The sequence below is a fragment of the Euprymna scolopes genome, chromosome 28 (genome assembly GCF_053919585.1).
Source record: "Euprymna scolopes isolate OS-2025 chromosome 28, ASM5391958v1, whole genome shotgun sequence".
Lineage (NCBI taxonomy): Eukaryota > Metazoa > Mollusca > Cephalopoda > Sepiida > Sepiolidae > Euprymna > Euprymna scolopes.
Genome location: NC_136509.1, coordinates 2,135,233 through 2,148,079, shown reverse-complemented (window position 1 = coordinate 2,148,079; position 12,847 = coordinate 2,135,233). Strand labels below are relative to the sequence as shown.

General features: G+C 36.3%; 1 protein-coding gene across 1 annotated transcript in view; it reads left to right on the top strand.

The window, feature by feature from the left end:
• LOC145249431 (uncharacterized) overlaps positions 1–12,847 on the top strand; it is a 911,941-nt gene that overhangs the window by 811,763 nt on the left and 87,331 nt on the right. Inside the window, exons 103-104 of the mRNA XM_080110989.1 lie at positions 2,570–2,740; positions 3,404–3,769. Coding sequence (XP_079967115.1) covers positions 2,570–2,740; positions 3,404–3,769 — 537 coding nt within the window. The remainder of the gene's footprint in view (positions 1–2,569; positions 2,741–3,403; positions 3,770–12,847) is intronic.

The following is a 12,847-nucleotide window of genomic DNA, read 5'->3' as shown; positions in this document are numbered from 1 at the left end:
ACACAGAGCACGCTCAAAAATCCACTTTAAAATTCTCGAGGCGGTGTCTACTAGTTTGCGTCAACAGTCTTCGTATAAGAAGAAGAAAGATAGCGAAATATTTGTAAGTGCTATCCGTGATGGACATGTTAGATGTGATTGTTCCTTTTTTTTTTTTCTTTCCTTCATGCTATTTTTTATATTTGTCTACTCCGCTAGTAATTTATGGTTTTTAACTGCGTTTTTAAACAATGTCGTCCCTCGTAGTCGGCGTTTCTTTTGAAAAGTCTCGACTGAAATACGTCTTAATAGAGTTTTTTTTTATTATTATTATTTACCCTACCCCTTATTTACTTCCTTTTTGTCTAATTTCTGTTTTTTAAACGTTGAATTAGAGTTAAGGAGAAAAATATTTTTTAAATGTATTGTACTTTTTATGCGTTATCACATGTTTTCTTTTTTAATAATATATGTTGAAACTATAAAGAAAATATCTCAACAATTAATAATAATGGCACTGCGCCCAGTATTATTCAAATGTTTAATTAAATAAAATAGAAAGTAATTGAATAGTTTTACATTTTCGGTAAATAATAAGAATTACTCCACCCTCGAAAATTCCTTTAAAATTTCCACTTTAAAAGGTTTTCGGGGGCGCTGAAAACGGAAATAACGATTAAAATTACGGCAAACGAGTAGTTTCCCAGATATGAAGAAATGTCAGTGGCCCAAAAGTAGGGGGTAACTTTTCTATAATAATTTAACGTAAAACGGGCACCCACTTTATGTCCACATTGGGAGACACGTACAATGAACACAATTTAACGTAAAATACGAATAACGTTTAACATTCCAGGGAAAAAGTAGCTTCCAACAGAAAGAAATACGTAGCTTTCATGAAGAAATGCACCTTCTTTATGGACACCTTTTTGGGGGCGGGGGGGCTACCGGTTTATGTTTTTTGAGAGGGATATTCAATTATAGAACTTGTATGGTTTTTTAACGGGTGCTTCTACAGTTTAATTTACCGTTTTAACGTAAGTAACGCGCCGACATTAACTGTTTACATTTGGTTGGAGGCGGTAGAGATGCAGGTGTTGTGGCTACTTGTTTCTTTCTGTTAGAAGCTACTTGTTTCCTGAAATGTTAAACGTTATTAGTATTTTACGTTAAATTGTGTTCATTGTACGTTGCCCCTCCATGTGATCATGAAGTGGGGGCCCGTTTTACGTTAAATTATTATGGAAAAGTGATCCCCCACTTTTTGTCCACATTTGTTCATATCTTGGAAACTACTCGTTTGCCGTAACTTTAAACGTTATTTCCTTTTTCAGCGCACCCGAAAACTTCTAAAAGTGGAAATTTTAAAGGAATTTTCGAGGGTCGAGTAATTCTTCATATTTATCGCATTTTCTAAATTATCGAGGAAATCAATAAAATAACTAAATGAAAAGCCGCTATTTCACCATTTTATTATTATTTTATTTTTTTTATTACATTTTCACCCAAAACAAGGCACATTGCCACTTTGATGTAGGGAGCTACTATCAGGGACATAAGCTACAGGTGCACTATGTGGGGAGTTGGACAGCAAGATGTCGGTCCACGTTACACTTGAACTGCTGCATGTCAGTTCAGTTGGGGAAGCAGGAACCTGGAGGGGAATTCCAAAGTCTAGCGGGTCTGGGGAAGAAACTACTGGAGTAAAATGCTCTCTTACATCTAGGGATCTCAACTATGAAGGGGTGGGATTTTGCTGCTTGTCGGGTTTGTCGGGGATATTTACATCGAGGGGGTACAAGTGCTTGCAGTTCGTCGGAGCATTCACCATTAAAATACTTGTAGAGCAGGCAGAGAGATGCAACATTTCGTCGATGGGACAGAGGCTGAAGCTTAGATGACAGTTCAGGACCTATCATGTTGACGACTCTCTTTTGAACCTTGTCTAGGAGTGAGAAACTAGTAGCAGATGATAAAGCCCAAATATGACACCAATACTCCATAGATGGGCGAATTGTGGCCTTATAGAGATACAGGATACTTTCGGGCGTTAGTAGCTTTTTTACTCTATGTGTATTTACTATATAAATATTATTTCTCTAACTTATCGTATTACTATATGAATATGATATTTGCGCTTCTATAAATGATGTTTATATTTAACAATATAATTTGTTAACTTTATTCGTTGATGTATTTTCATAGTAGTTCTATTAAGATATCTCGTTCTTACGAGTTTCAAACTTTCGCTTTTTAGTGATATCGTTAATAATGGTATTATTTGGATTCATCCGACTACTGTTCTAATCTTGAGTGTGATTTTCACAACGTTTCGATCGATGTAATCTCCTATTTTCTTCAGGTGTATCTTCTCGAACTCGAGAATGTTTCTGTCGAATTCGGGAATTTGGACGGAATTTTGAGTGGAACTTTTTATTTACTTCACGAGGGGGGGGGGGTAGCATACGTTGTGAAAATCGCACTCAAGATGAAAACAGTAGTCCGCTGAATCCGAATAAGAATAACCAATCCTCATCTCAAAAGTTCAGAAACGTCATATCGTTAATAATCGTATTAACTTGTTTTCTAGGAAACGCATTTGTCGGCCGACTTTGTGAAGAACGTGGTTGCCCGGGAACAGACGGCGCTTGCAGTGGACATGGTTCTTGTGATTCTTTGCGGAGTATCTGTAAGTGCTATCCAGGGTGGACAGATGACGACTGCTCGCAACCAATTTGTCCAGGAAATCCGCCATGTTCAGGTGAGCTCTATCATCTTTCGTAATAAGTATTTGTAAAGATAATTCGCGAAATCAAAACAAATAATGACTAAATGAATATATGTATGCAAACTGTACATTCTCTTCATTATATTCAATTATGCACACATATTTTTGGTGTTGACTTTCAAGCCGACTTCGAAGATGTGAGGTGGCATGATGTGACCCTCACTTGAAACCACACCAAAGTCCATAACGGTGGCCGGAAGCTTTTCACAAAGTTCCACTCTCGGACAGGGTAGTAGGAGATAGAAGACTCGCTGCTCGTCTAGCAAAAACTTGCCAATCACCATGCGTTGTTTTCTTTCTCTTCTCTTTGCTTCTCCTCCTTTGCTTCTGGTCTTAATCCCCATATATGCATTTGAGTCTGTAATGTCACGTTCATGTCAAGTCCCAAAATGCTGACGTATGTTACAGAGATATTGCAGACTTTCGCCTGACATCATAAGAATGAGCCAAATTTTATCTTTTTCGTTTTATATGAAGTAGTTTTAATGTGATACCATAAACACGTTGATAATTCATAAATTATTAATATACTTTGTTGAAAGTAAATATGAGTATAAAAGGTTTGGGGGGGGTGTAGACATGAATTATTCTTTTACGTTTTCTTCGTTTTCTTTTATTTTCTTTTTTTTTTTTTAGGACCAACTCATGGCAAGTGTGTAGACGGTGGCAAGTGCTTGTGTACAACGGACTGGATCGGCGACCAGTGTGAGATTCCTTGTATAAACGGGACCAATAATGGTGATGGCATCTGCCGCTGCTTGAAACCCTGCATCACGGGCATCAGTTGCCACATGATGTGCAACAATCACGGCAAGTGCGACGTGAACAACAACTGCCAGTGTAATTACTATGAAGGATACAAGGGTGACACCTGCGAGAGGCATCAGTGTCCCGGTTGGCCGATAGACTGCATGGGGCATGGTATGTGCAATGAAGCCACACACCAGTGTCAATGTGACCCCGGATGGCGAGGGATTGCTTGCGACATACCAGATTGTCAAGGTAACTTCTTGTTATTATTCTATTGTTTATTAGTTTTGCTTTGGGTATCTCTTTGGAATAGTTGAATATTAATTGCCATAAGTATAATTAAAAGATTAAGCTTTGAAAAAATGCAAGAATAAGCAAAATTGCAAGGGTCAACAAAGAAAAAAATTATGCCTCACCAGTGTTCGCAATAATATTCATAAAAATTTATAGAATTACGTAATTATTTCATTTTTCATATATAACTTATAATTATCATATCTGATAACTTAAAAAAAAATACCAACCGTTGACTTTTTTATGCTTTTCTGAGAATTAAATTGAAAATGGTGGGGATTGTCTGACTTGATATGTTCTTTTGCGTTTCTTAACACTTGAAATGGTTGTGATGGATGGTTCTAGAAAAATACACGTTTATTACTCGCCAATGCTTGTGTGACATTAAATGTTTATAGTTATTTATATAAAAATTAAGGCATTAGCATTTATTATAAAGTAAGGGATAATTGCTGTGTCGTCGCATATATAAGTATAGATAATCGGTTTGCTTGAACATGTGACCTAAGGAAGTTTAAATAATTTGCGACAGAAATCTTAAATGAGTTAGATCTTATATAAGGTTTAGAATAATGGCAGTGTCATCATTGCGGGCTAGAATCCACCAAATAGCAAGTCATAGTTTAGAATATATGGATATTCTTTAAGCGAATGGAATATATTCAACTAGCTGTGAACTCATTTTATTTTTTTTAATTGTTTTACAAAGGAGTCATCATTTATCAAGGCCCGGGGGTCACTCGAAGATAAGGGTTACTGAGTGTACGGTAGTCAATGGGACAATGTCGTAGTAATCGTTAGTAATGGAAATAGGTAAATTGGATTGCTTAAGTGGATGGCTAATTAAGAACTTATTTACATTGGACTTGAATAAAGTAGGAGAAATTTGGTAACTTGGATTACTTAAATGGACAGCTCATCAAGAGCTAGTTCACGTTGGACGTGGAGACGATCATATTGTAGTCAGCTGGAAAGCAAAGAAACGAGAGTTCCACAGGCGCGCAGTTCTAATAAAGAAGCTTTGTTCGTGGAATCTACATTTAGGTTTAGACACAGGTAAAGAGTGGGGAAAATTATTGATAGTGGTTTCTGCTAGACAAGTGTTTTTCATGAAAGTTTGCAAAGGGGAGCACAGATTGGAGCTCAGACGAGCACTTGCCATAAAAACAACGATAAAGCAGAGACAGGCTTGCAACATCTCTTTTGTCGGAAAGAGGTTGCAGCGAAGAGAAAAGAGCGTCCCTCACTAGACTATGAAGTCTAATTTAAACTCTATCAAGGCAAGTAAGCTGCTTCTAGCAAATCCTGCCCAAATCTGGCAACAGTACTCCATCCTTGGACGTACTTTGCTCTTATACAGATAGAGAATTGCATCAGCGGTGAGATATTTACTGGTCCAGTAGAATGACGCCACTATTTTTCAGCGAGCTTAGCAATGGATTTGATGTACGTGTTCCATTTCAGATCAGGAGTAAAGGTCAAACCCAGAAGCTTGTCAAAACATGAAGCCTCCCCAAGATTAGAGCCATTCATTTTAATTGATGCCAGATGGGAATCAGAGCGTTGATGATGTAAAGATCGGAACTTGGTTTTAGATACATTAAAATTAACAAGCACCTCTTTCACCACGTTCTCAAGATCAGAGGAGAGAGAATCAGACAGAATTTGTCATTTACGGCCTTTGAAGTGTGACCATATGTGGTCGTGTCGTCAGCATAAATATTTATGAATGATCTTAGGATTTAATTTAGAAGATCATTGATGTAGATCAGGAAGAGAGTTGGGCCCAGGATAGACCCCTGAAGGAATCCAGCATTAATACTGTGAGCTTCTGATTTCTGCCCATCAACCACTACTCTTATGAATCTATCAGAGAGAAATGATTTAATAATTGAAAGGACATTTCCAGCTATACTGCAGCTGAGGATCTTGTAGAGTAGACCTTTATGTCATACTCTATGAAAGGCCTTTGATATGTGAAGAGCAATTGCTCTAGAAAGGAAGCCTCAATCGAGATATTCGATAATTCTATGAGATATAACTGTTAGCAGATTTGCTGTAGATCTAGCAGAACGAAAATCATATTGCATCTCATTGAGGAGGTCATTTTTACTGAGGTGGTTGACTATTTAACACAGCACAGCACTCATGACGCACAGGAGTCTGATTGGTCTGTACTGAGAGGAATAATACCTTTCACCAATACAGGGAATAGTGGTAAGGTTTTCTAGTGTGTTGGGAAGCAAGTCTCCTTAAGACAACGCTTAAACAGCTTTGTAAGTATGGGAGCGTTCTGGTTGAAGTTTTGTCAGCACTATCATAGGAATACCGCCAGTTGCTTTACTGGAATCAAAGTTTTTGATTAGCTTGGCAACATCACGCACATATATTTGCATGTCTCATAGCGTGTTTTCAGACACAGGAGAAAATACGGGGGAGGGGGGGGGGCTGCCCTGATCGCATAAGGTAGAATTTATTTTGCTCTTCGCAAAGAGTTTGGCTTTGTCTGATGCTGATGAAATTACTTCAGGTCCATTGATAATGGTTGGGATAGAGCACACACTTTTGTTCAGGACCCCGTTTTTTATTTGCCAAAACTGGTGAGAACTAAGCCGCTGCTCAGCTACTTTGAACTTGACGAACTGAGCATACAACCCTCTCGCGTCTTTTATTACTATTTTATGGTGGTTGCTGGCAGTCTTGAAGGCGGCTTTAGTTTCAGTACATCTATTACGTTGAAAGCAATATAAAAGCTGATTTTTGTGCGACATGGCAGCAGCACATTCTAGGAAGAACCATGATTGGCTGTTAGGTTTTTGGTGGATTTCTTTTTTTTTTTAGGGTATGAAGCGGCCTATACCTACAATTAACCATTCTGTCAGGTTTGATATTATAGAGGACACATTCCTTTTAGACATGGAACGCAGAGGTAGATCTGATATAAATGTACAAAAGCTATCCTAGTCAACCATAGAGTATCGATATACTGTACGATGGAGAGGTACGTCTTATTTATCTTCCGAGTGGTCGGAAAATACCAGTGGAGACAGAACAGAGGATAAACATAGCTCAGGGCAAGTTGTAAGAACAATTCTAGGAGACTTGCACATTGACTGTCAATGATGGGCAATCTGTTAGGTCATAAGCAATAGAGAAATCATGACAGCATCTCTTCTCAACATCTGTCTTGTTTTAGTGGGCTGACCATTCCACATTGCGAACATTGAAGCCTCCACAGACGTGAATGTTAGCTGAACGATGAACAGATAGAATCTGGTCAATTTTCTCAGATATGCTCTTAAAGATAGTAACTCCGTTGTTTTGAGGTGATGGCGGGAAAATATAAATGCAGTGATGTGAGCAAGTGTTACTCGGAGGCAAATATAGGGAAATTCAGGATCCTCTCTGGAGATGTCCCTACCACATGGAAATATACGCACATATTCCATGCCCATGGCGATCTTTGGGGTCAGATTTTTATGTTAAGTTAGAGTATCCTTTAATCATGAACTCATCTAGGGAAATAGTCCGCCCAGTGCCAGTTTCGCTTAGAAATAATATTTCTGGTTTAGTCTCCTGTAATTGGATTTCAACCTCTGACAAGTTGGAACGTAGACCCCTGATATTGGAAAAGAAGACGTAGTAGGGGGTCTATGTTGAAACTTTGTATTCTGGGCTTAATTTTTTATTCTTTCTTTGATGGAGTTTGGACATTTGTGAAACAGGTCGACAGACTTAGAGCGGGTCAGAAAGGGAAAATAAGGGCGAAAAATAAACGAAATAATATTTTTTCTAGACCATGATAAAGTAAAGCCATAACAATTTCTCACTAATATGGTATCGAGAAGCCCCACCAGAAGCTACTGCACGGCCCAGAATCCATTCAAAAAATGTCAGTACAGCAATCCCAGTACTTTACACCTTTGCACCTGGTGATAGGACGGCCTCCCTAGTAGTTAGTCCAAGGTTCGGTAAAATTAATTTCAGCGCATTTAAGAGATGGATTCGATAATTTCACAGTGAGCTAATAATAATAATAATAATAATAATAATAATAATAATAATAATAAATTAGAATTAGAGGAGTGATTGAATCCCCAATACCACGGTATGATATTAATAGACAGAATATGCAAAAAAATATTCCATAATTATTTCATACAATAAATATGAGAGATGAATTCTTTTTAATATCACATATCTACTTATACATAAAAATTACGTTGTGTGTTCAGTCCTTATGGACTTTGAAACCGCTGGGCTGATTTTTTTAAATTTCACATAAAAGTATTTTATGTGTCTGGGAGTGTTCCTAGGTGGTGTTGTATCGGAATGCCTTTGGTAAGTATCGAACACCGATAATTAAAAAGTCTGATTAAAGAAAGAACAATCCAATTTTGACCAAAGTTAACACCTTATACAACATAACACCACAAATGTATTTGAGAAGTTTTATCACTGAGCAAACAGAAAGGTCAGGCAAATAAAATCACGACTAGGTTCTTTTATATGAAAGGGGCGCGTTCGAAATAAATGTTTCTTTCTAGAGCACAACTGAATCATGATACTTGACTTTTGCATTTTAAATTTTAATTCAAGCCATTATATAAAAATAATTGGATAAAATAAACAGTAGGTTCTCTGCAGTGCAATATAGACTACGATATATTGTGGACTAAGCCACTGTGATGGGGGGCATGTGATTCTTTCTCCCGGTGCACCGCGGTGGGTCCCGGACTAGAGCAGACACTCAATCTGTTTGATTGAAAATGGGCGATTTCGATGGTTTCGACTGCAATAAAAGTGTGGAATATTGATTGATTCTCATTCAATACCAGGCAGCGTCGGGTTTCCCTGCTAGTTTTTAATAACATTTAGAATATTTTTATTTGCCTTACGTAATATTTTTATCTTAAGATCAACAAATATTTTTTTTATTATTGATAACATGTGATCACGTTTTTCAGTTTCCTATCTACTCGCCTCCATTTTCATCCGTTCATCCTCTTCATCCAATCATTGTAATAATACACAGATGCTTGACACATTTAAGAAGTCGGTGTAGCCTTAGAAATATTTGTAATTCTCTAGAGTTAAGAACTTATTAGAGTTTTCTATGATCTAACTTCGAGAATCCATATAAATTTTTGTAATTACCTCTGGCTCCAATCTCGTTAAAATCGGGAATTAAAGCATTCGCAGTTGGTGCTACGCCATCCCCTCTCAGAACTCCATTACGCAAAAACATAATATTGTAACCTTTAGGCTAATGTATATGAACAGGTGATCAAATCAACCCAGTTGCAATTATAGGTTTATGTCTTCATACACATGATATAAGGGAGCATTTTCTGTGCATATGTGTTTGTGTGTTTGTCAGTGTGTCAGTCAAAAACATTTAAATGGATAATTTGAAGGCGTTATGATCGCCGAAAATGTAGGATTTTTAATGAAATAAATACTTATTTATTTTTTTAAATCTGCGTTTTATTGGCTTCTGAAACTTACGTTTTCAATTTAAATTTAAACAGTGCTTATATTTCGGAGGGAAAAATATTCATAATTCAAATCACGAGAAATCACGTGTTCTGTTGGATATTTATAATCTTACTGTTATACAACAGCAAATGGGTTTCGCTTTTCGGGTGATAATTATCACGGAAAAAAGGAAAAGAAAACTGTTTCCATCCCGACAAAGGCAGTCTGATCGCCGAAAATTTTGTTTTTTCAAACAAATAAATATATATGTTTAATCTGTGTTGTATTGGCTTCTTAAATTTAGTTTGCAACTTAAATTTAAACAGCACTTATATCAAAGAATAAAAAATCTTCGTAAAAAAATTATCCTTTCATACTAAATAATACGACAACATAGCAATAACATACTGAATTTTCAACAGTTTACCACCACACAGCAATAACATACTGAGTTTTTGAGAGTTTACTAAATAATAATTCTCAACAAATAAAGCGCAGATTTTCAGTATGATGTTCTACAAACTGAGCTATTAGAATTGCCTTATTCTTATAAATACAGTCTCACTGCTGATGCTATTCTCTATCTATATAAGAGCCAGGTACGTCCAAGGATGGAATACTGTTGCCACATCTGGGCAGGAGCTGCTAGAAAGGACTTGACCTGTCTTGATAGAGTTCAAAATAGACTTCGTAGCCTCGTAGGAGATGTCCTTTTCTCCTCCTTGCAACCTCTATCTCACAGAAGAGATGTTGCGAGTTTGTCTCTGATGTATCGTTATTTTCATGGAAAGTGTTCGACTGAGCTTCAATCTATGGTCCCCCCTCGCCAAACTTTCACAAGAAATACTCGTCTAGCTGTAAACACTATCAATAATTTCCCCCACTCTTTATCTGTGCCTAAACCTAAACGTAGATTCCATGAACAAAGCTTCTTTCTTAGAACTGCACGCCTGTGGAATTGTCTTCCGTTTTCCTGCTTTCCGGCTGACTACAATATGGTTGTGTTCAAGTCTAAAGTAAATAAGTTCTTGATGAGCCGTTCCATATAAGTTATTAAATTTACCAAATTTTCATTACTAATGATTACTATATTGACCAATTTCTACTGTACACTCTTTAACCCTTATCCTTGAGTGGCCTCTGGGCGTGGATAATGTGGTGATGCCTTTGTAAAAAAAAAAAAAAAAAGAACTCCGGGATACGGCATTAAAAATTAGTAACAAAATACAGTAGAGTATATAATACATATGTATATAATCAAATAATATTAACAATAACATCATAAGGCGGCGCAAATACCGTAATCAGGAGCTGGAAAAACATCGTATTCCACATCGTAACCTGAAAAAATGTATCCTTGGGTCACCGTATCCCGGGGTTCTACTGTAAATCTTAAAAGATTACGTTAACAAAATAATTATAGCTTTAACGTGACGTCATAGATTTACCTCATTTTTCAAATCCTTAATTTAAACAGAAGCGAACATAAAAATAAAGGAATTGTTAAATATACTCAAGATGGAAATTCGTTTAGTCCAAAGCAAGTTATTTTGTTTGAACTACATATTGTGTTAAAAAGTATTTACTATTTAATTTACTATATTCTAGAATTTTAGCCCATATATATATATATATATATATATATATATATATATATATATGGTGACTCCCAAAAAACAAAAGCTAAATGGAGGCCATCTAGAACATATTTACTATATTCTAGAATTTTAGCCCACATATATATATATATATATATATATAGGGTGGCCCCCAAAAAACAAAAGCTAAATGGGGGCCATCTAGAACATAGGCTGTAGAACGGAGAAAAAAAGGCCAAAGACCCTTGTGTTTTGATGTGATGTTTTGAATATAATAAACTAGTTTTGACCAAAGTTTCATTTCATTCGGACAAAACACTAAGACACGGGACCTAATTAGAGTTGGGGCCCGTTTTTTGGAGTCACCCTATATATATATATATATATATATATATATATATATATATATATATATATATATATATATATATATAAGAGAAAGAAAGTTTTGAAATATGTATGACAATTAAATATATATATATATGTATAAGAGAAAGAAAGTTTTGAAATATGTATGACAAATATATATAAGAGAAAGAAAGTTTTGAAATATGTATGACAATTAAATATATATATATATATATATATATATATATATATATATATATATATATATAAGAGAAAGAAAGTTTTGAAATATGTATGACAATTAAGCTACGCAGAATTTTCAACCTTTCATCCTCATTAGAATTCTCTTAAGCTATTGCATGGAATAGATGTTACCGTGTGATCGATAGTTTGTTCATATCCGGTGACAACTGATCAAGGACGTTATAATGCATAAAAACAAACAAATATACTCGACTGAAAATATAACCTGCTACCTGGGAGCTCTTTGTTGAAACTCCTCGGATAAATTTTCACAGGCAACATGAATTGGAACAAATACATTGAGGATATTGCCAAGGTCGCTTCAAAGAAAGTGATCTCTTCTAACATGCTAGAAAATAACTCACACCCGACAACATCCGGTATCTTTACAAAGCTACCATTCGCCCGTGGGGCGGTGTATCTAGCACTATTCTCTTTCTTTTAAACAGAGTTTACAAAATATTCTACAAATCTAATAGGTCTCGCACAATCAGCCAATCTCCAAATCCTGTCGCATCACTGCAATGTTGCATCCCTGTGCCTGTTATACAAGTACTTTAATAGAATGTACTCTAACTCGTAGCACTTGTGCCACCTTCCCGTAAATAGCTCAGATTAACCTATCAAGCAGCAAAATCACACCCCTTCACTGTAGAAGTCCCTAAACACAGAAAACACTACTACTCTAATAGCTTCTACCCTCGGACTGATAGACGTTTGAATTTCATCTCGGTCTCCTGGTTCCTTCATAGTACTGACCTGCAGAAATTTAAATGCAATGTCTACAAACATTTGGCTGCTAACTCCCTACATAGACATTGTCCCAAAAAGCAACCTCTTGCGTCTACATGACAATGTTTGAACTGAATAAGAGTAACAAAAGTATAACACGAGAGAAACGAAAATTCATTTATGATCTGTTGAGATCCCTCCATTTTTAGAGGCAATCTCTCAGTCTGTCAGCTTGTCACGTTTCTGTTCGAAATATTGTTCTCATCACCAAACGTAGATTTAATCGACATATTATATTTAAATTCCCCCAAGCATCCGATGTTAAGTGACTCTAAACGCCGGATTTTCTGTCACACTTACGCTTAAACTATCTTTATTATCTGAAAATAACAGCTCCGTTAGTCCCTCGCGCAAACATTTGAAATAGCAAAAGTTGAATGGACGCATCTTAAGAATTCTATGTTCTTATTTTGCGTTATTCGGAAAAATAAAGATTGTTGCATTAAAATTCAACTTAAAAAAAGGTAAACTAGAGTTGCCGACTATAGTCGAGGGCGAATCAAAGGGTCGCTTCTCTTTAGCCGCTACACCAGAATCCTTATAAATTTCTATAATTATCTCTGGCTCCAATCTCGTT